Here is a 22,844-nt window from a genome sequence, read left to right on the forward strand (position 1 = left end):
CGAGTGTATTAAATATTAAATAAATAAAGATAATAATAATAATATTAAAAGTGGTTTTCTAAGATTCTTTGAGGACTCTTTCGTTTCATATTTTATTGTGGCTTATTGACATTTCTCTCCGATAAATACCTGGATACTCTTACGATGTGCTAGATGATCAACAGGATTTGATAATTACTTGATAAGATTACTAATTTAATTAAAACATAAATAATAATGAAAACAATAAAAAATTTTAAACCTAGAGCAGACACTTGCGCATGCGCACAACTACTATTAGATCAACGGGCATAATTAAAATTTTAATAATTAATTATAAATATAAAAACAAACAAACAAACGCTATTTTTGGTGGGGTATTAACAAACAAATCAAGATAAATGGAAAAAAAATTAAAAAAGATAGAAAATGAGTATAGTCACCGCTAACTTCAAATAAATTTTTAAAAATTTATTTAAAAAAAAATAAAGAACGAACAAATAATTATTTATAGCGAACATTGACGAACAATCGACGAACAAACGAATTGCTAAAAAAAATTTGCCAAAAATCGAATTCCCCCCGCCAACTTAAGGGAGCTCTCGAGCTCTGCATGCTAAGTATTGGAGTGGAGTATGGCAGTGATTGCAAGTTCATATAGGTATATATTTATATATACATACATATATGTGTATGTGTAGTTGAGTTCCATCCTGTGTGGCTGGTTGTGAGTAGTTGGTTTTAAAACTGTGTACATTATAGACATTTTGACCTGACGTTTATAATATTTTTGTTTTTTATTCTAGAGCTAGCTGGTGATGATAAATTTTGAGTAATAAGTAAATATATATAAATATATATCTAGTATTTAAAGTTGGACTGGTCCCGAGTGGTTTAATTGTGGGCAAAAAGTCTTTGTACAATAGAGCGATAAAGGGAGAGAGAAAGAGAGAGTGAATAGAAGGAGAGGCCGAGGGAGATGATGATGTTGAAAATACATGCGTGAAAAATTGAAAGGAAGTGCGATAAAATGGCGTCAACATCATGCAACACGTCATGAAGATCGTGGAGGAAGTGAAGGGGGAAAAAGTGTGGACACGAAATAAAAGACGATAAATAAATATAATTATATTATAGGGATAATTGAGGGCTCGCTGTGTGACTGAGTGTCCAATAGGAGCGGCGTCACTGCCAGACAGACATTTTTTAAAATACCATCATCTACTAGTTTTAAGTGTCACGATCATGTCTTGATCAACTTGTGCACCAGTGCGGCTCCTTATTTTCTTGTTTTATTTTTTATTTTTTTTTTTTATTATTTGACATTGTCATCGGTGTAGATATTTTTATATTCTGGAACCTCGGTATCGTTACAGTGCTGATGCTGACATTGGAGGACTTTTTTATTGGCACCACTTCCAAGGTACCAATAAATAAACGATAACAATTACGTTTGATTTAGTGTCCTCGGTTTTTTTAAAATTTCATTGACGTAAATTTTTATCACCAGCTACAGTTTCATTTTTCTTTTACTTTATCGATACTTTCTACTATTATTATTATTACTATTTTTTATTACTGTTACAGCTACATGATAGTTAAAGTAATAATACATAAACTTTAAATAATGCGTGAATTCAAAGTCGTGGTACTTGGTTCGGGTGGGGTGGGCAAAAGTGCTCTCACCGTGCAATTTGTATCCGGATGTTTTATGGAAAAATATGACCCGACAATCGAAGACTTTTATAGAAAAGAAATAGAAGTCGACAATTCCCCGTGTGTGCTCGAAATCCTCGACACCGCGGGAACGGAGCAGTTCGCGAGTATGCGGGACCTCTATATAAAAAACGGCCAAGGATTTGTGGTGGTCTACAGCCTGACGAACCACCAAACTTTCCAGGACATAAAGGCCATGAAGGAGCTGATCACGCGGGTGAAGGGGACCGAGCGGGTACCGGTGCTGCTGGTCGCCAACAAACTCGACCTCGAGCACCAGCGGGAGGTCGACACCGCCGAGGGAAATGCCCTCGCTGAACTCTGGGGATGTCCCTTCGTCGAAGCTTCTGCTAAGAATCGCACCAACGTCAATGAAGTGTTCGCTGAAATAGTAAGAGAGATGAACTTTAGTCCGGAAAAGGAAAAAAAAAGCTATTGCTGTTGCAGTGTCCTTTAATACTTAATCAAAAGCCTGTAATTATGGCCAGACTGATGATACTTTTAACTGCAAGGCTACCGTGGAGATGATTATGGTTATTAATTAATTTATAATTACTTATTAACGATTAATATTACAGTAACAGTAACGATAATTATTTTTATTTTACACTTATCGGCCGTAAAAACGTTTTCTCTCGCTGACAGGAAGTGCGCTGTGAAAAAAATTTAAAAAAACCAACAAAATTTATTATTATTATTATTATTGCTATTATTTTTATTTGAATTTTATTTAAAATATTAACTTGTAACTTTGAATGTTTATCGTTAACGACGAGGTTCGCCCGAGAGATAAAATTAAATTTTTTTATTCGACTAGATAAATTTAAATTTATAAAATAAAATAAAGTGGAAACTGAGCCACTTGCTGAATATTTTAATAATTAAAATTAATAGTATTACATGTAATTATCCCTGTAAATTTATTATTATAAGTGCTGATTTATAAAACAAATGATAGTGAAAAAAAATAATAATTAATTAATTAATTAGTTAACATGAGGGTTTAATGTTTATGAAGACGAGGACAGCTTATGATAATCAAGGACCAATGCACAGATCTTTTCAATTTAAACCAACTGATAAGCCGTAATTTCGTACGCGTGATAATTACACTTTTTTTTTAAAATATGCGGAAGTGGACTAAATTTGTTTTCGTTTAAATTTTGTTTCGTTCAAACGACTTTCGTTTTTAAATTTATTTAAATTTAAAAAACTTGTTTGCGAATTATAAAAATACTTTTTCTTATCTTCAATTAATTAATGCGTATTTATTTTTCATTAACTTGTATCACTTTTATTTAAAAAGTATTAAATATTTTTCAATGAATTTTTTTGAATTTGTAATAATTCCTACTCCACAATGGATACGCCGACGAATTATATTATTATAATAATAATAATAATTATATATATTATACATATTTATAAATAAGGTGCTGATTAGATAATGAAGCAAGCTGGAGAAGCTACAGGCGATGAAGGATTTAGAGCTTTGTGTAAAAAGATTAACAACAAATAATATTAATATTATTATTATTAAATGTATGACGGACGTTTTATTACTTGACGTGTAAATAAGTGCTCTATTAAAAAAAAATAATACTGTTGTCCTTGTATGTTATCGAATCTTTTAGACGAAACTTTTTTTTTTATAACTTAAGATTGCGAATAAATTTATTGTTTTATTTTTACCACGTAAACGTCAACAGTCAATGGATTTTTGTCCACTTGTATCTCTGTTTAGAATTAAGGACTAAGGAGTTTTTATTACCGATTATTAATTACAAAAACAAAATATATATATACATTTATATATATATTGGATATTAAATAATAAATAGTATGCACCGAAATGGAGTCTGTACACAAAAAAAAGAATTTCTTGAGACAAGAAATTTTTTTTCTCCCCAAGAGATTTTTTATTTCAATTCTTAATATCAAAAAAATTTGTCTACTCCTAAGAAAATTTTTGTTTCAATTTTTAATGCAACAATTTCTTGGGACGACAAGAAATTTTCTTGGAGCGAGTAAAAATTTTTTGCACCATGAAATTTTTTTTTTTTGTGTAATTTTGTAATACAAAATTATCAATGATAATTTAATTAATTGTTCTTAATGTTTATACGATTGTTTTAAGATTTAATAATAATAATAATAATATTTAATAAATAATAAACATTATTTCTTATTATTATTATCATTATTAATATTATTTAAAATAAAAATAATACATAAGGAACAGATATTAAATTATCTGTGTGCCTCTTGCATGTTGTATAAAACTGTACTTGTAAAGTCAATGAGTCATCGTTATAAAGTCCACATAATCTACGTTTCATGAACACTATGAAAAAAAAATAAGTAAACTAAATAATGAATAATAAACAATAAAAATTAACAGTAAAAAAAAGGGAAAAGTAGTTCGTGTTATAGGAAATAAAATTTTTATAAATAACTTTTAATTGTATGTAAAAAAAATCAATAACTTAAAAAAAATGTATAAGCTAAAGTATACAATATCCGCTTAAATAAATTTTTTATTTCTTTTAATATCAACAAAAAAAAATGCACATTTTACAGACTTCTAGGATACTCGCAATGAAAAAAAAAATAAAAAAAAAAAATAGAAATAATAATAATTAAAAAAAAAATATATAAATAAGGGTATAGCAGTATGGGGATTTATATATTTCTACAATGAACTCATTAGATTTAAATAATCTGATTACCATTAATTTATATTATTAAATTCGAAAAGTAAAATAAAAAAAAAAAATTTAATAATATTTTTCTAGCGACACCGCGAATTAATTGCGTGCAACAAATAGACGGAGTAAGTTTATGAAAAAAAAAAAAAATTAAATAAAATTATACTAGCATATCACGCGGTCGATGTTTATAATTAGTGATCAGGATTTTCCTACCTGCCAATTTTTAAATATATAAATATATATATCGATAACCAGTCGATTGTATGTGTGAATGTATTTGATACTTGTAACTAAATTGCGACTTATTGGAACAAAGTTCAATAAAATGGAAATTCTGTTTATTATGTTAACAATTATAATTATTTTCATTTTTATTATTATTGACATTAAAAATGTAATTAAAGAAAAATATGACAACACCACGATTTGAATGTACATCGGCCTTTTTAGTGCTACCTGCGTATGGTATTGATGATTACGAAATATGTTATATTTTTTACAATGTGAAAAATAATTGTAAATATTATAATAGCATCAAGTTATATATGTAATAAAAAACCATTGATAATAACAATATAATTGCGCGATTATTTTTTTAATTGTACTCACTCGCTGATTAATTTAATTCATTTTAAATCCTTGTATGGAAATTTATTCAGTCATATTATTATTATTATTAATCATTACTATTACTTATCTATTTTCTTTTTTTAATTGCGATACTAAAATATCAAATATTAAATCTTTAATTAATAAGTAGATATCAATTAAATTTTACAATCATCAATTCATTTTCTCATATATAATTTTGTAAAAGTAAATGCACACTTTTACATTAATGGAATTTATCACTATCATTTAGCATAATGATATTTTTTTTATCAGACGAATTTTACATAAAATTTTATCTCATTCTCTCATTAAATATTTCTGAAATACAATTTCTGTAACTCGTCCATAAAAAATTATTTATTATTGTTATCAATCATTTTTCCGGTCTTATCAATCATATATAAATATATGTTGTATAGTTCTATAGATTATAAAATTTAAAACTTAGAAAAAAATTTTGATTCAATTTTAAATTTCCCGCAGTTTTTCAAATTTTAATTTTTAAAATTTTTATTTTCTTTATTGTACAGTAAATAATTTCGAGCCGAGTAAAAAAAAGCGATTACTGCAATTTATCAGTAAACTTTATCTCTTATTATTCCAAAAACTTGTATAGGATTCACTGTAAAAAAATGTAGAATTAGATAAAAAAAAAAAAAAAAAAAGAAATAAAAATAGAAAGTATATTTTATGATAGTGACTCATGAGTCAACGAGTAGAATTAAAAATATAAAACGGAGCCAGGATTCAAAATCAGTTAACGCATAATTACCATAATGATTCATTTATTTATTAAAAAAAAAAATATATTACTTATATTTGAATATTTAAATTATTTTTCATCAGTATCAGGAATATACAAAGTATGGAGTTCATTGATCCCCTTGATAATGAGACTGGATATTTGGATTTCAAAGCGCAAGCAATTGTCGATGAACTCCTGAGCCAGCTGGAGCTTCATCAAGTCCATTGAAACTTCTCGGTCTTTGATATCGACGTTTATTTGCAGGCAACTGTTGCCAAAGCTTTCAAGACACTCAGCAATCTGTAAAATGGACTCTAAAGCTTCTTCATCAGCCGGACGGTCCAAAGACTGAACAAGCTGCTGATAAATCTCTTCGTAACCCGTATCTTTGATGCTGCATGCCAGACTCTTGATGCTGTCTCTCAGAGAATTTGAAATTCTTTCGTACTCCCACTCTTTGTCTTTAATCCGCATGATTAATTTTATAAACTTGGCAAGAGATCTAATCAAGCAGCCGAAAGTCTTTGGCTGCACAGCCTTCGGCAGCTCTAGAGAATAAGACCAAGCTCGTGATGTTAAGCCTACAAATTCTATCACCGCATCAATGACCTCCACTTCCTTTAGCTGAGGATCAAAGAAGTCGGGATGAATTACTGACAGCTCGGTGGCGATTCGAACAAATTCTTCCTCGGTGGTGGTCAAGATCAAGTGGAATTTGAAGTCTATCCAGAGCGACCTGATGTCAAGCTCCGGTGCTTCCGAGTCTTCGAAGACTCGTGCGATCGCCAGGACGACCCGTCTCCCGTAGTCGCGAATTATGTCAGTGATGTCTGGAGGCTCAGAGTAACTCAGCAGTTCTTTGAAATAAATTTGATCAATTGGCAAAATAACTTTTATTACGTCATCTTTTGCTTTGAACTCTGGCTTCACCAGCTGGTCTCCATTGCTCTCTATCAGCGTCCTGACGATTTTAATTATCAAGTCCAGTATTTCATTGGTGTCGCACTTTGAAATCTGTTTGTTTCTCCTCATAAGTTTCATTCTCGCCGCCAGGGCCACCAGCAGCCCGCCGAGATTCAGCTTTTCTGTGAACGAGAAAATTATTTTGTGAATGCAAACCATTATTGTCCTGACAGTCTCCACTGGCGTCGTTGTGTCTTCGATCAGAGGAACGAAAAGGACATTGGTGAGCTCGTCGGCAGTGAAAACGTCATTGTCAATAAGCGTCTGGAGGAAATTATAAAATTTAGTGGACTTGAAGTCAGTTCTCTTGAGCCCGATGTTCTCCAACAGGACACTCAGCACCAGCTTAGTGCTTGTTTCGTCAAAAATTTTCATTATCGGGGACAAAAGCAACAAATCTTCTGCCGGAATCATCACGTTAGGGAACTCAGAGCTCCCGATACTCATTTTAATTACCGTCATAAGAAACTTTCGCGGGTTTTTCATTATAAAAAATAAAAGAATACGCAATTTCATGGAGTCTTTGAAGTTGGTGTTGCAGGTAATGAATCCGTTGAACATTTCCTCAGTATTTACAGACTCGAGAATATTTTTCGCGTCGTGTTTCAAAATATATTCAACAGCAACTTCATAGACTTCTGTGATCTCCAGTTTGAGCAGGATTTTGGTCGCCAAATTATACACTCGCTGCTTGTGGTCTTCATTAGATTTGCTTTCAATTAAGTCTGTAAGATACTCAAGAAGATTTAGGAAGTCGTCTTTGTCGAATAATTCAAAATGAGGCTTCACTCGTTGGAAAATATAAGGATCCCACTTCTGGTACTGGTTCGTAAGCTGCTTCAAACATTCCTTCTTGCCCTCATCAACTCCGCGGCAAAGTTCCTCGAGACTCAGATCGCTTGGCTGCTTGGGCTTCGAAGCCAAATGTTCAAGACACTTGACCAGATCATCATCCAGTTTCAGCTGCTCGGACTTCTTCAAGGCTTCAATTAAATTGTAGCAGTCAGCGCCGACTGACTGCTGCAGGGATTTTGATGAATCTTCGGGTGAGTCCAACTCAGCCCACTCGAGATAAGTGTCGATGTCTACTTCCTGCAGGATAGCCGACAGCATTGACAGCAACTCTGCGTTAAAGTCACCCAGGTGACGTTCGACAGCCTCCGGTTCAGGTTTCACGATGAACTCACGTCCAAAAGTTATCTTGTAGAGTTTTTCCTTGTCCGCTTCCGGTACCAGGTCCTTCTGTTGATACTCCAAGCACTCGAGGATCAACTTTGCGATGTCTTTTATAATAAACCCAAGTCGTTCTTTTTTCTTTTTTGTGTCATCATCGAGACGCAGGAGTTTGTGTCCTCGTATTATGGAGACAAGTTCTTGGAACTGGACGGCAAATTTATTTAAACTCATGTCTAGCTCTGATGACTGAAGACTTTTGTGTTTCATAAGTAATAATTTTTTGTACGCGTTTGAAATAAAATGAAATATAAATGTCTTGGCGCATTCGAAGCTCATGATATTCAGACATCTTGGGACTGTCTCCATTATCTCGACACACAATTCCAGCGGACAGTAGAGTATCATTTCTGTTAAAAGTAACTCGTAATTAAATTTATAAGTTATAGTGATCAACAAATAGGGAGACAGTGCCGGGCACATGTCCACTAGGTGTCCACTGATGATGTCCTCAGCCATTTGATCCTGACAATTAAAATTGGTGTTAAAAATAAGGTACTGCAATGCTTTGACGCACTTGTTATCTGTCTCAGAAGCATCTCCAATTGTTATTCCACAGTTTTGAAAAGTTCTTGACAACTCAGTCAGCAAATCATCAATCTGGTCAGCACTTTCTTGAGTGATATTTGATGACAGACTTTTTAATTCATACTCGTTGTTTTTTCTCATCAACAAGCCTTGGATTTTTTCGTAGAACTGATCCATGTTTTTATAAATCTGTGATTTTAAATAAAGAAAATTTTAAATTTAAATATTAAATAAATGATCTAATTACTGACAGTTTTAAAAAATCTACCAGTTGATTTTGCTGTCAAAAATTTTATTTTTTATAAAAAAATTTAAATATTTTTTAAAATTACTACTGCTCTAGTATTCATTAAAAATTATTATTGACATCTATTCAATTTTATTCCATTCATAAAAATAAAAAAAAATAAAATTGTAATCTCAGTGTCAATAATTGAAACTTATTTTTCAAATACTTACAAATATTTGAATATATTTTTATTATTGAGGTTTGATATCAAGTTCAAAACACATGGGACCGCTGTTGAATTAAAATAACAATGACAGGTTAAATTATCACGTGACAGTTCCCGATTATCGTGACATCTAGGAGACAATTATTGAGTTTATTATAAAAATAAAAAAAATGGAGTAGACGCTTGCTTGTAAATTGGAGATCATATGCCCTGTGTTAATTACAAAGTGGTTACTTTGGATTTTATAAATAAATAAATACATAAATAATAAATATATGTATAGATTATGTAGTAATTTTTTAGTGCAATAAATTTATCCAGTTTGATAATAAATTTTATTGAACAAATAAATAAACGAATTTGTTGTTTTATCAGTAAGTATTTCAACCTGTGTGAATTTAACTAACAATTAGTAATTTTTAAATTTTTGAATAAATAAATAAAGTGGGAGTAAAGAAAAACTCGAAAATTCGTATTTAAATTATTTAAAAATTAGCGCGCGCATTTTTTAAAATTTCATTTTATTTAATTTATTTATTTATTTAAAATTCATAAACTGTCTCATGTCAGCTACTTCCGCACTCATTTTAACCTGTAGTTTTAAACTAATGAATGAATTTTTCATTAATTTGTTTTACTTTCAGATAATCTATTTAATTAAATAAATAGAGCAATTAATAATGGCGTTACACAACGTGCCGCCTAAGAGGAAAGAAATATATAAATATGAAGCACCATGGCCTTTGTACAGCATGAACTGGTCTGTGAGACCTGACAAGAGATTCCGGTTAGCACTGGGTAGTTTTGTTGAAGAGTACAACAATAAAGTTCAAATAGTGTCTCTTGATGAAGAAACATCAGAGTTTACTGCCAAGAGTACTTTTGATCATCCGTATCCTACGACTAAAATAATGTGGATTCCTGATAGCAAAGGTATTGATTGCTAATAAATAATTAGCCCTTTGAATTTTAGATACGTCCAAAGTTCCTACATGTCACAATGGAATTCATTTTTTATATCTCCTGCATTAAAATTGCGAGTTTAAATTCCTGGTATGTCAATCAAAACAAGTCAATGTCAGACCAATGCGATTTAGCAGATAGAAACTGAATAGTTTTTTCCCTAAGGAAAAAATTAATTAGTTTCTGCCGACTAATTTAGTTTTTGGTTTTATTTATTTTTGATTTCAGACCTCGGGTGATGTCAGCTATTATTTTAAATTAATAATTAGTATTATTGAGTAATTGTTTAAAAATAAATTTTGTAGTAATTTTGTAGTCACTAAAAAATAATAAATCAATAATTAGTCGATAAAAAGTCGAGATTTATAAATTAAAAATGATATGAAACCAAACTATTGAAAGCATAATTATTTTTAATTAACATCAATAAAATAATAATTTATCAGGACGTCAAAATTTATGACAAAGTAATAAAGTCAAAAAATGTACTTAAATTATTTTTTATTAATAGTTATTTTATCAATAACTTTACTAGGTTCTTAAAATACCAGGATTTTAACAAATTTCGAAAATAAAATATTCAGAGTTACTCTTATCTTACTTATTAATTAATAATAAATAATTACAACAATGGTTATTTGTTTTAGGATTATTCCCTGACTTACTAGCAACCTCAGGCGACTATTTGCGTGTCTGGCGAGCAGCTGAACCAGAAACACGACTCGAGTGCGTGCTAAATAATAATAAAAACTCGGATTTCTGTGCCCCATTGACGTCATTCGACTGGAATGAAGTCGATCCGAATTTAATAGGGACATCGAGTATCGACACGACTTGCACGATCTGGGGTCTGGAAACTGGACAAGTACTGGGTCGAGTCAATATGGTAACCGGTCACGTCAAAACCCAGCTGATTGCTCACGACAAAGAGGTCTACGACATCGCGTTCAGCCGCGCAGGCGGCGGCCGCGACATGTTCGCCTCAGTGGGCGCGGACGGCTCCGTCAGAATGTTCGACCTCCGGCATCTCGAGCACTCGACAATTATCTACGAAGACCCCCAGCATACACCCTTACTAAGACTCGCCTGGAACAAACAAGACCCCAATTATCTGGCCACTGTCGCCATGGACGCCTGCGAGGTCATAATCCTCGACGTCCGGGTTCCTTGTACCCCAGTTGCGCGACTAAATAACCACAGGGCCAGCGTTAATGGCATTGCCTGGGCACCTCACTCGTCTTGTCACATCTGCACAGCTGGAGATGATCACCAGGCTCTGATCTGGGACATCCAGCAGATGCCTCGCGCTATCGAGGACCCGATCCTCGCCTACACCGCCGCGGAAGGTGAAGTAAATCAGATCCAATGGGGCGCAACTCAGCCAGATTGGATCGCGATTTGCTACAACAAAGCCGCCGAAATCTTGCGTGTATAATCTTATCAAGATTTTATGTTATCTCTCAAACTTATCATTAGTCATCATCACTAGTTATCATTTATCATTTCATTTAATAATTATTAGCCTTAATTTTATATTTATTAGACATTAATAATTACCACCTAATTATAATAATAATAAATAATTATAATTCGACACGGTAATTTAAATATCAGTATACGTAAAATTTATAAATCTGTATATACGTTTTTTATTATAAAGTAACAAAGTGTTTTTTTTTTAATTATCTGTCATGTATAATGAAAAAAAAAAATATTACAAATGTATCCGAGATACTTGGTAGTTATAATTATATATAATATCAGTATTTTACTTGTATATGCATCGACCTATCAATACAATAATAAAATTTATTAGAAAAAAAAAATATTAATTTTTTAATTATTAATTAGTATCAGTAATTGACTTATAACATTAGTTCATAAGTATGACATTGATTTATATCATTTAAAATAATGGATAGTTAATTGATTTTAGACAATAGCAGACGAGTATGTCCTAAATAAGCTAGTCAGTCAAATCAATAAATTAAAGTCATATAAAATAAATCTATTTAATTAAATAATAGTAATTATTATTAATACTAAATTAGAGCGCAGAATTTATTTGATAAATAGCAGAGGTGAATGACAGAGCAGACCATGGTGATGATGTTGCCCATAGCGATGCAGCCATGGGTTTTACGGAATGCGCGATGGATCATCAAATAATGCGGGCAGTCTTTTAATGCCCCCATGCTCTGGTATCCAGTCTCGGATCCAACTCCTGCTGCCTGTTCGATCCCTTTTTTTTCGGCGATCAAACGCAGAAGCGGAGGTGTAAAGTACAGGCGGATTAATAACTCAAGTATTAATGCCACTGACATTCCGGATACCTGTAAATTTTAATTGTTTAATTAATTGTATTAATAGATTATATTGATTGCTAAGTAAATAATTGATATTGTATTTGAATGTTTATTGAAACTTACTTGGGTAGCTATTTCTGTATCCCACGTATGGAACGGATGGTGTTTAACGAAGATAACGAGTGTTATAAAGCTTAAACAAGCATTTATCGTAAAATAACGAGGAAAGAGAACACGCTGTACGTCATTGAATGTATGCCTTGGTAATGCAAAGTACAGTGAAAGACCTGTTTTTAAAATAATTATTATATTTAAGTATCTCATTATTTTACTGTCTTATAAATAATTTCTGACGGATTGTTTGTAATTTTAATTAAATAATTAATCAACTGAAAATAGTCGTGAGTTTAAAAATAAAGTTAACAGGAAATCAATTAATTGTTAATGGGGGTGAAATATTTATAATATATTTATGAATAATTAATTTTTTTAATGACGTTGATTTATCATATTCTAGAATAAGTTTTAATTTTAATTTTTACTACAACTCATATTTTTATTTTTTTTTTTATTATTGACATTAATTTAATTTACTTAATAATTAATGGGGAATTAATTGTGTTTAATAATTAATTTGCAGAAAAGTCGGCAGAATTTGAACCGAGGCCGTAATTCATACCCGAGTACTTCAAGTACCAGACCTGGATCTTTTGTACTTCGCCATACGTCAATTTTTAAACTTTAAGATTTTTTTATCTTGTAGCTCTTGGAAAATTTTAATTACAGACTAAAAATAAGTAAAGTGTTTTTAAAATAATAATTATTTTTAATTATCGCATTATTTTTACTGCTTTACAAGTAATTACTGACGGATTATTTGTAATTATGATTAAATAATTAAATAAAAATAGTCATAAGTTTAAAAATAAATTTAAAAGGGAATTATTTAATTAGTAATTATTAATGTGGGTAAAATTTATGAATAATTTCTTTTTAATGACAACAATTTAATTATTTTCTAGACTAAGTTGTGATTTCAATTTCTAATTTTGATATTTACTACAACTTTTATTTTTATTTTATTATTTATATAAATCTAATAAATTAATCGGGAATTAATCGAACTTTAATAATTCATTAGTCGAAAGTCGGCAGAATTTAAACCGAGGCCAGGATTCGAACCCGAGTACTTCAAGTACCAGATCTGCGCTTTTCGTACTTCGCCATTAAACGTCAATTATTATTTCCCACGATTTTTTTTATGGTTTCCCTTTTAGAAAATTCAAATTACAGACTAAAAATAATGAAATAATTTAATGTGAGTGAATGAGTCAAAAAATTTCGAGCGATCATAAAGCAGCCTCAGCGCTTTCGCGCTTGAGGTGTGCAATAGAATATTTAAATTACCTGATACAAAAGTCATCCAAATTTGTGCTCCGAAATGAACAATAAAAGACGTAAGATAAATAAATGATGTCAATTTCGAGTGGGAACTGTTTAAAATTTGTGTTTTGCTGGCAGATGGATTTATAATTGATAAAATATAGAGGACAACTGCAACCATAATTATGTGAGCCGGCTGAGATGTTGCGAACATTATTCTGTAATAAAAAATAAATATACGATTAATTAACCAATTAATTGATTATCGTAATTGTTACTAAATTAAATTATACAATAAATTTAACAGGAAACAGCATGTGGTATTTGTTTGCAATAAGTTATGAGAAATAAAAATGAATTATTGAATGTTTAAATAAAAATATGACGACAAGGATTAATTAACAAGCATTAAAGAGATTGTTCATATTTGTTCAATTGCTAAAAATATTTTTGTAAAGTAATAATTTGCATATCTGTTTGATTTATTGAATGGATTAAGATAAAGTATATATTTAAAGCATGCTTATCAAAATCCAAGCAAACATTGCTAAGTACTCATTATGAAGTAATTTAATTATTTTTGGGATGGGCTGTTTTTAAAAATAATTATTATCTCAACTCTGTAAATTTATTTTGCTTAAACCTTGAGCTGATAGATCAGTAGACCAGATATCGCTAGACTAAATTAAGGATAATAAATCATCAATTGACATCTCGTTAATCATTTAAACGTTAATTCATTTTTAATAACTAGTTTCAATTTGACGTCACGTGTCATGGAGGGAGGGCACATGATTGACAAATTTCGGGATGTAATTACTGTGCGTGAACAAGATTAACAAAGGATATGTATTTTTGAGAAGATAATAAGTGTAATTAAATGAAATTGCAGGTACGGCTGATGGAATAATTGCGGGCGGAGTTTAGAATTCGAAAATACAAACCAACAAATGATCCGTCGAATTTTCGCGATGCGTGTAATTGATAAAAGAATAAATTATCATACAGGTGATGGCTAACGTGCAAAAATTCACAAATTGCATGATAGTTAATTACTTATTTATCATTTTTATTCATGAGAAGTTATGAGAAAAAAAATTAACAGTAGAATTGTTTGCAGTAAAAATTATTTTAATCGATACAAATATTTTTTTTTTAAGAAAAATTATCGGTTAATGAAAGACTAATTGGCTGAGGTCATTTTTGTCAGAATGATTAATTTTTATTTATTTTTTTTTTTATATAAATTTATTTATGAGATAAGAAGTGAAAAATTTATTTACTCAAAAAAATTATTTATAAAAAAAAGTATTTATTTTTTGTCTTTAAGAAAAATTTTTATTTTCAATTCATAGAGAAAAATTTTTCTTCAGGTGCATAAAAACTATGTCCGCTAAGAAATACTTTTTTTCTGAGTACAATTTACGACATAATCGCGTTCGATTGCCCTATTTATTGCCAATCAGATATAAACCGAAAAAATAACAAGAATGTGTAATTTGATCGTGACCACGCGGCGCAACGCAAGTAAAAAGCCTTATTCTTAAATTTTACATGACAGAACAGAATCCAACGGCTTCACTGCACATTTAATTATATAAACTTGAGTAACGACATGCTCTAATTTAAATGATAAATTGTCGGCGAACCTTGACTAAGAAACAAGTTTACTTTATTGTTAAATCAAGCATAAATTAACAAAAATTTAAATTAAAACAGAACTTACTTGAACAACGCCGACTTCTCATTGATGTTGCAGTAGTAGCTGATGATCTTGCACACATTTCTGAAGTTACCAACCATTTTTCCCAGGACATCAGTAGAAACATCCGAGTCCCCTTGAAAAATTTCCTGATCTTTCTGCATTATGTCTTCGTACTTTTTGATAAACTTATCTTTAGCTTTAAAAGTTTTTCTCTGAGCTTGAAACGGACACTGCATTATACCTTCCGGTTTCGTCGGCAAAATCTCTGTGTTAATTACCTCCATTCGACTGTCCTCAAAAGTTCCTACTAGTTGACTGTCCCCGACCTTTTCCGAAGTAAACTCTTCAGCATTTTCCACTCCATCCCCGGTACACGTGCGAATACACATGTTTAGAACGGAAGCTCACTTTCAAAACTTCCTTCCAGTCTCAAAGGTAATTTTTCAGAATTATTACGACACTCAACAGAGTTTGTCTTGAGTAATGACTAGGAGATCGGTTACGTCCAACATGTGACTGTAAACTGGTACGTAGACTTGGAAGAGGGTCGTATTTATAGCCGCTGCTCGATTACCAGTACCTATACACTCTTTGCAAGTTTAGTGATGGTACATATATTTGTATATATACATATATTTAGGAAGGGGAATAACTTGCTAGTGAACACGGATTAACGTTTTACTCAATCTCATTACGAGTGGGAGAGACACAGGTAAACCCACAGTAATCAAGATCCAGAACCAAGGGATGGCTGCCTAATGTCCTTAGTAATTACTTTTATTTATTAGAACAGATAACGAATTTTATTTTTCAAAATTGACAGCTGAAATTATCTTAATGGATGTCAATTTTCTTTATCTATTGTATTGTGCCGTAAAAATTTTCTAAGGTTTTAAAGTCATACTTATAAATGTCTGATTGTATAGGAGAGATATCGGTCATTAGTTACTTATAGAAAATTATGAAATCCAATAAATGTAATTATATGTGAAGTGTATTTATAAATTTGTAGCGGGATAAAATTAAAGAAAAAAAAATAGTTTACTGGAATAGAATAAAATGTTGAATTTGAGATTTAAATAAACGAACAGGTATTCCTAATATAAACGCGAGTTTATATATGTATAGATATATATATTTATGAATCTGAAACCAGTTTAAGTCCTTGATTTTTGGTACATGCCCGGTGCAGTAGGTCTACTGCAATAAAAAAAAAATAAAAAGAAATTTCTGAGAAATTGCATTTATCCTGTAAATCATAACTTTTATATCGAGTATAATAATTCGATCAATTATCGAATGAAAAAATTAAACTGACGAATAATTCGAGTTTAATTTTAGATTATCATAATATTTAAATAATAATAAAAATAATTAGTTACTGATAAATTTACGATCAGTTTTATTCAAATGATAGACCACGTCACTGATCAAAGAAAGTGTACGTGAAAATATAAGAATCGTTTATTTAGATTGAAAACTGACGTGGATAATTAAAAATAACGCCTGGCTACCGTCAGCTTACGCATTTTTTATTTGCCTTATATTAAAATAATTAAATATGAAAGATAACATGCATAAAAAATTGTTTTTTTTTTTAGTTAATTAAACAATTGCTGAGTGGGTCGCATCGCTGTAAATATTGTTTATGATAAATGTTATGCAAATTAGGGTAGTAGTTGACATTGATATGAAATCAATGGGAAACTCGAGAGCTAATTTGAATATCATTCGAATATGAGACTTAGCTGTGGATATTTATCGCCGTGAAATTACTCAGAAGTGCGTACGTGACTATCCTTACGTTCTTTTCACTGTGCCAGTATAAACTAATACATACATCTAAATATATATATATATATTTATGTATACTGAGGACGCAGCCCATTGGCGCTATGCTCGTAAAAAGTATGCTTATAACATTTATCATTGAAAAAATTATCTCCGGCTGTAACAATTGTATTTAAGTTTAATTTATTTCATATGACGCACATTCATTGTCTATATCAACAGCCAATGACTTATTTTTTTTAAATATTTGCACTACTTTATGTTAATTCTCCTATAAATTATTATGTTCTACGGTCCCGAGTCTATTGGATTTATTGATTCAAAAAATTAATGGGTATTTTGGTTCGTGGTATTGGAGGATGACAGGTCAAGACTGACAAGGACTTCTAAATACTAAATTTGCTGTAACACTCAGTGGAGATTCCTCGGTTCGGTTTCTAACAGACATTTTGATGATTTAGTCCTTGATAAGTTTCGTGACCTTTGTCAGTTTTTTTTTTGCTAAGCGAGTATACCATCACGAAAATGACAAAAAATACTTGGGGTTAAAATAAACCAGATATCAATTGACCGGAAAATATTTCGGCCACGTAATGAAATTTATTGGAACTTTTTTTTATACGGATTTTATTTATTTACGGATGAGTATTTTCAGTTCGGGTTATTTTGGTAATGGACATTAGGAAAATAAACCGAAGGATTTGTCTATTGTTGTACTGATTGTTAAATAAAAAAATATAGTGAATTAATTATTACTTTTTTAATTAGATATTCTTTAGGGAATATAAAATTTTTAGATACACTGTTTACATTAAAAAAAAAATATATTTTTAAATTATAGTCATTTTTAAATTTAAGTTTTTTTTTTTAATCTTCAATTTTTAATTATAATGATAAAGAAATTTTTTTTAGTATAAAAAGAAAACGAATTGAAAAAAGTAAGAACTGTAAATAAATTTTCAGTAGGCGTTAAAATTCGCGAGCTGATTCAAGGTTTTTAGAAAAATGTTTTTATTTTTTTTCTTTTTTTTTTTTTTTTTTTTTTTTAAATATATTATCACCCAGATGAGGTCTGACTTAACTCAAATCCATTGTATTGGCTTCGTTAACGTTATTACCTGAACAGTCTTTCTGGATTGCGTCAAATGATGTTTTTAATTCTGGTGTACATTTAATCACATTCATGAAATCACTCAACGCTGGGTTTTTATCTGTAACAATAATTTATACATATAAGTAATAAAAAATATAAGGAGGGGAGGGGAGGGGGCCAAAGGGGGTACGTTAAAAAATAATAAATTTTTCCGAACTTAAATACATTATCATTTTTTTTGTGATATTCATAAGAAAAATTTTCAGCCATTAAAAAAAAAATTTGTCAAAAACAATAAAAAAAAACAAAAATTAAAAATAATGCTCAATTAAATTTACAAACGTAATTCTTGAATATTTAAAAACTTTTTTTTTTTATAAAACTTTCGGAACCCCCCCCCCCCCTCTTATATACAAATATATAATTTATATTCTGAATAAAAAAAAAAATTTACCAGCATCAGGAATAGTCCAAAGTGCCGCGACAGCTCTCAATGCAGATCGTTTCAACTCATCTTGTTTTTCGTACTCCTGTTTTACTGAATTAGCTTTCACCTTCATTGTACACGTATTTTTCAATGGTTCAACTAGCCTATCTAATCCTGCATATTAAATAACAAAAATAATATTAATATTACTAATGACTTGCATATTTATATTTATGATTAATAAATAAAATTAAAAATAAATAATTACGTTGTAGTACAGCAGTAGGACAGAGTTGCGCCAGTCGTGCAACCATGAGATAAGTCAACATCTTAATGTCATAGTGATCTCTCAATCCGGTTTCGACGTGTTGAAGGAACTCAAAAATATCAAGTCTCTCAAGACAGGAATCTAATAGCGTGTACATGCACTCAAATGCGGCTTTCCTTAAATCTAGTCCATCGTCAACTGTGTGTTTAAATGGGCCCATTTCAACTTCTCTAATTAACTCTTTCTGTAAAAAAAAAAATAAAATTAAAAACTCTATTGATTTATTTATACTCAATAGCTACCTTTGTTTTTGTTTCGGCGTAAAGTTTAGGAAGTACAGAGTCCAGTAGGTCTCGAATTAGCATCGGTTTGTTGTGTGCCGCCGAATTGAACGCAACGAGAGCAACTCGCCTGACATTTAGATCAGAGTCTTCAAGAGCAACAAGAAAGCTGCCCATGCATTGTTTGAGCATCGCGTCAATCTGCTGAGGCTGATCGGAAATTGTGAATTTAACAGCAGTGACAGTCGTCGTTCTCATCAACGGAGACGGTGACTTCAATGACTCTTGAAGTCTTGGTAGCAGAGTTGTAGGATCGATGAGTGTTAGTTTACCCAAACACTCAGCGACGACATTTCTCGTGCCCTCCTCAGTGCACTTGCAGTGTCGGTACAGCAACTGCCAGATCGAGGGTACGAAGTTCTGTAAATTTGATACTCCGGATGGGCTGCCAGACTGGCATGTTATTATTTCTTTCAGCGAATGAAGCACGAGGTACTGTCGCTTAGGCTGGGCTTCAATTTCTTCAAGAATGAACGGTAAATATTCTGGTAAATTACCAACAGCAATATTACCAAGTGTATAACTAGCAGCAGATTTGACTTCTTCTGACAATGATGAAAATGAATGAAGAATTACGTGTTTCAATGGCGTAATACTGCTGAGATCAACGTGTTTACCGATTTCGCCAATAACGAGAAGCGCGAAAATATGCTGGGCATCATTTTGTGGATGCTGTACATTTTTTATAAACTGTTCGACTACTCCATGAGCTTCCTGCTGCCATGTTATTGTCAGTGCAGCTGCGCACTTAGCCAATGAATGGTAGGCCTGTTTATGTAACACTGATTTATTAACTGGTTCAATTAGCATCGACAAGAGTTCTTGGTATCCAACTCCTGGTATATCAGCTTGCACAAGCGCTTGGAAAAATTCCAGCATCGCTGACAGCGCTGCTCCCTGTAGCAGTGGTGACTTAACCAGGACCAGAATTTCAGGAAGAATACTGTCGGTGATACGATTGAGTGCTACTGGATGAAGTTTTGCTATTGTCGTTAGTAAAGTAAGAGTCAGCTGGGCAATATGAAGATCCGATTCATTCAGCAGAGCTGTCAGCTCTGTTGTCACCTTGTCCAGCAAATCGGTATTCAAACTCGACGAGTAACTGCGTACAAGAGTATCCAAAAGTGTGAGTGAACATAATTTCAATGCGCGCTGGTTTTTGCGGAGAAAAGAACCGAGGATCGGAATCGCTTCATCCATTATTGGCTCCAGATCAACGCGGAGAGGTGATGCCGCGATACAAGTCAGCGCTTTGACGGTAGTCAGTCGCGTTATTTCATTGCGAAGACGATCAAGGAAAATCGGTAGACAAACGGGCAGCTGATCGTTCAATGTATCACTCAAGTGTGCTATTATTTGACCCATGCAGGCGATAGCACGTTCCTTAACTTCTTGATCAATGTCAGCTGTCTTTAATCTCGCAAGTGTGCTGCGGTAAATTTCAGCAGACAGCGACGTAAACTCGGGATTTATTGGTCTATTGTGTGGTCTTATAACCTGGACAAGCTGTTGGAGTACCAAAAGTGCCTCAGCAGTTATTTTATAAAAAGGATCACTGACTGCGGCAATAATCGGCGGCGCCAGTACTGTCATGTACGCGTGAAATGCTTCTGGTTGATGAGTTATCAGCAAAGTGTGAACAAATGCAAGTGCGTCTATTTTCATATTTGACGATGAGTTTTTATCACCAAGAGAATATTGAATTCCGGGTATCAATGCTGGAATGTGATTAGTCAATGCACCAGGAAGGACAACGACAAGTTCTTTTAGCAGCGAGAAGCAATCCTGGCGGGTTTTGATACTTTTTTCTTTCATTTGACGGTGAACTGCTTTGACTATAAGCGGTACCTGCTGTTGCAGAAGAGAAATTGGATATTCTTCGTCTTCCATTGAATCGGGATCCATGGCAACACTTGATGTTGGCTTGGTTTGTCGCAACAGAGCGATGTAGGCATGGAAAATATCAGACTTTACATTTTCTTCACGTTCTTTAAATCTCGCAATAATTGCCGGCGACACGTGTTTATATAATTCCGACAACAATTCACGTCTGCTTGAAACGACGGCTTCGAGACACTTGGCAGCAGCACGACGTACTTTCCAACTCATGTCGTCGTCGTCCGAGTACTCATCCTCGCCATCTTCTTCCCCGTCCTCTTCGGTTTCCATGATAATTCCCTCACCGTCAGACTCATCGTTGACGTCATCATCGTAGTTGTAGTTGGGATCGTAAGTAAGATATGTCAGACATATTTCGATTATTTTATTTATATGGGGAGTTATTTCTTTAGGGCAACGATAGACGAACGACTCGAAAGCCTGGAGACAGTACTCCCTCAGCTCGTCGTCGTCTTCGTTGCTGTACTGTACAATCAGCGGCATTACCCGTTCGATTTGTTCGCCGAACCTGTGTCCAGCTTGACGGCATATGGACGCGATACATTGAATGTACGTGCGAATAACATTCTTAACTTTTTGCGAAGTCAATCCCTCGAGCAAATGGTCCAGCAGTTTTTTGTACAGGAAACTGTTACTGGAAGTTAGCAAGTGACTCAAGGCGACGATCGTTCGTTTCCTCACAGCCTGTCGTGGAGATGACAGCTGCGGCAGCAGAGCATTTAGAATTGTCGGGTGGAAAGTCACCAGAAGTGAACCGAATCGCGACAATAAATCAGCGACAATATCTAGAGCCTCTAATTGAACCGAAACATCCTCTTGTTTCTCGATGGCGCTACTGAGCTTTCCAGTAATGCGCTTGCAGACGTTCTCCGCAAGATCATTTGACCCGACAGGCAACTCTGATATTACTGTTTTCAAACCGATACTCGAAATATCTCGTAGTTGCTCCTTGTCAGATATCATGTTGCTGCAAAGAGCATCGACGATTGTCTCTACTTGGTACTCTTTTACTTTGTTTACCAGAGGCCCCAAGCTAGAAAAATAAAACATACGGAAATTTGTTTTAAAATTATTTACCATTGGGTAAAATAAAATACTCGGTAATTAAATAAACTACCATTTGACTGCCAAGTTTTGTACTTCTCCATTTTTATCTTCGAGTAATCGAAGCAGCATCTTTACGACTTTTCTCTCAGAGTCATCATCTAGCTTGATGTTATCTTTCTGTAACTCTGTCATCAAATCATTTGTCGCCATGAATCTAAAATCTTTATCGCTGGAGGTCATCTATTGGATATAGAAAATGAAAAATAAATAAATAAAAACTTAGTAATCATAAAATATATAGGTTATGCCATAAAATACTTTACAACCGAAATTGATAAATCATCGAACAAAAGAATGTCGACATATATTTTAATATATATGGATATTTATTTACTTAATTTATTTGTAATATATAAAAAATACCTTCTCCAGCAGATTTGCTATTTGATACGAAACACTAGCCATGATTTAATTATTTTAATTATCTTATTATCAATTATTTGTTAAAAGTTTATCGTGATTGACCGGTTTCCCAAACTCTTTCCAAACTAATTCTCAACAACTCTTTCGGTCTCGGTTTTCAGTGGAATATTTTTTTTTGCTTCGACTACCAACCACCGAAACACCAAAATTAAATATATCCAGGATCCAGGCATCCAGGCACACATTTATACCAACT

At 32.3% G+C, this 22,844-nt stretch overlaps 5 protein-coding genes across 5 annotated transcripts; 2 read left to right on the forward strand and 3 right to left on the reverse strand.

The window, feature by feature from the left end:
• The first annotated feature begins 614 nt into the window (after positions 1-614).
• On the forward strand, positions 615-4,985 carry LOC103569308 (ras-related protein Rap-2a). Its single transcript, XM_008546540.2, has 2 exons — positions 615-706; positions 786-4,985. Exon 2 carries the CDS (start codon positions 1,607-1,609, stop codon positions 2,150-2,152), a length of 546 nt encoding a protein of 181 aa, XP_008544762.1. The 5' UTR covers positions 615-706; positions 786-1,606; the 3' UTR covers positions 2,153-4,985.
• Positions 4,986-5,786: 801 nt separating this feature from the next.
• LOC103569309 (uncharacterized) lies at positions 5,787-9,051 on the reverse strand. Its single transcript, XM_008546541.3, has 2 exons — positions 8,947-9,051; positions 5,787-8,676 (listed from the first exon to the last, which is right to left on the reverse strand). The coding sequence occupies exon 2, from the start codon at positions 8,662-8,664 to the stop codon at positions 5,851-5,853; it is 2,814 nt and encodes a 937-aa protein (XP_008544763.1). The 5' UTR covers positions 8,665-8,676; positions 8,947-9,051; the 3' UTR covers positions 5,787-5,850.
• Positions 9,052-9,113: 62 nt separating this feature from the next.
• Positions 9,114-11,510, forward strand: LOC103569310 (DDB1- and CUL4-associated factor 7). Its single transcript, XM_008546543.2, has 3 exons — positions 9,114-9,316; positions 9,587-9,875; positions 10,553-11,510. The coding sequence occupies exons 2-3, from the start codon at positions 9,623-9,625 to the stop codon at positions 11,338-11,340; spliced, it is 1,041 nt and encodes a 346-aa protein (XP_008544765.1). The 5' UTR covers positions 9,114-9,316; positions 9,587-9,622; the 3' UTR covers positions 11,341-11,510.
• A 329-nt stretch (positions 11,511-11,839) lies between these two features.
• LOC103569312 (uncharacterized) lies at positions 11,840-15,984 on the reverse strand. The gene is made up of 4 exons (XM_008546544.3): positions 15,321-15,984; positions 13,619-13,812; positions 12,335-12,498; positions 11,840-12,238 (listed from the first exon to the last, which is right to left on the reverse strand). The coding sequence occupies exons 1-4, from the start codon at positions 15,686-15,688 to the stop codon at positions 11,948-11,950; spliced, it is 1,017 nt and encodes a 338-aa protein (XP_008544766.1). The 5' UTR covers positions 15,689-15,984; the 3' UTR covers positions 11,840-11,947.
• A 1,932-nt stretch (positions 15,985-17,916) lies between these two features.
• Positions 17,917-22,803, reverse strand: LOC103569313 (cullin-associated NEDD8-dissociated protein 1). Its single transcript, XM_014441711.2, has 6 exons — positions 22,589-22,803; positions 22,236-22,405; positions 19,181-22,151; positions 18,879-19,122; positions 18,638-18,784; positions 17,917-18,301 (listed from the first exon to the last, which is right to left on the reverse strand). Exons 1-6 carry the CDS (start codon positions 22,628-22,630, stop codon positions 18,168-18,170), a joined length of 3,708 nt encoding a protein of 1,235 aa, XP_014297197.1. The 5' UTR covers positions 22,631-22,803; the 3' UTR covers positions 17,917-18,167.
• Between the last annotated feature and the right edge of the window lie 41 nt (positions 22,804-22,844).

Source organism: Microplitis demolitor, chromosome 5 (assembly GCF_026212275.2).
Source record: "Microplitis demolitor isolate Queensland-Clemson2020A chromosome 5, iyMicDemo2.1a, whole genome shotgun sequence".
Taxonomy (NCBI): Eukaryota; Metazoa; Arthropoda; class Insecta; order Hymenoptera; family Braconidae; genus Microplitis; species Microplitis demolitor.

Coding starts and splice junctions, on each gene's coding strand:
- LOC103569308 (XM_008546540.2), top strand. CDS start 1,607: ATGCGTGAATTCAAAGTCGTGGTACTTGGTTCGGGTGGGGTGGGCAAA.
- LOC103569309 (XM_008546541.3), bottom strand. CDS start 8,664: ATGGATCAGTTCTACGAAAAAATCCAAGGCTTGTTGATGAGAAAAAAC.
- LOC103569310 (XM_008546543.2), top strand. CDS start 9,623: ATGGCGTTACACAACGTGCCGCCTAAGAGGAAAGAAATATATAAATAT. Junction 9,876..10,552: donor GTGGATTCCTGATAGCAAAG/GTATTGATTGCT, acceptor TATTTGTTTTAG/GATTATTCCCTGACTTACTA.
- LOC103569312 (XM_008546544.3), bottom strand. CDS start 15,688: ATGTGTATTCGCACGTGTACCGGGGATGGAGTGGAAAATGCTGAAGAG. Junction 12,499..13,618: donor TTGGATGACTTTTGTATCAG/GTAATTTAAATA, acceptor TTTTAAAAACAG/GTCTTTCACTGTACTTTGCA. Junction 12,239..12,334: donor ATACAGAAATAGCTACCCAA/GTAAGTTTCAAT, acceptor TAAAATTTACAG/GTATCCGGAATGTCAGTGGC.
- LOC103569313 (XM_014441711.2), bottom strand. CDS start 22,630: ATGGCTAGTGTTTCGTATCAAATAGCAAATCTGCTGGAGAAG. Junction 22,406..22,588: donor TAGCAAATCTGCTGGAGAAG/GTATTTTTTATA, acceptor TATATCCAATAG/ATGACCTCCAGCGATAAAGA. Junction 18,785..18,878: donor TCCTACTGCTGTACTACAAC/GTAATTATTTAT, acceptor TTTAATATGCAG/GATTAGATAGGCTAGTTGAA.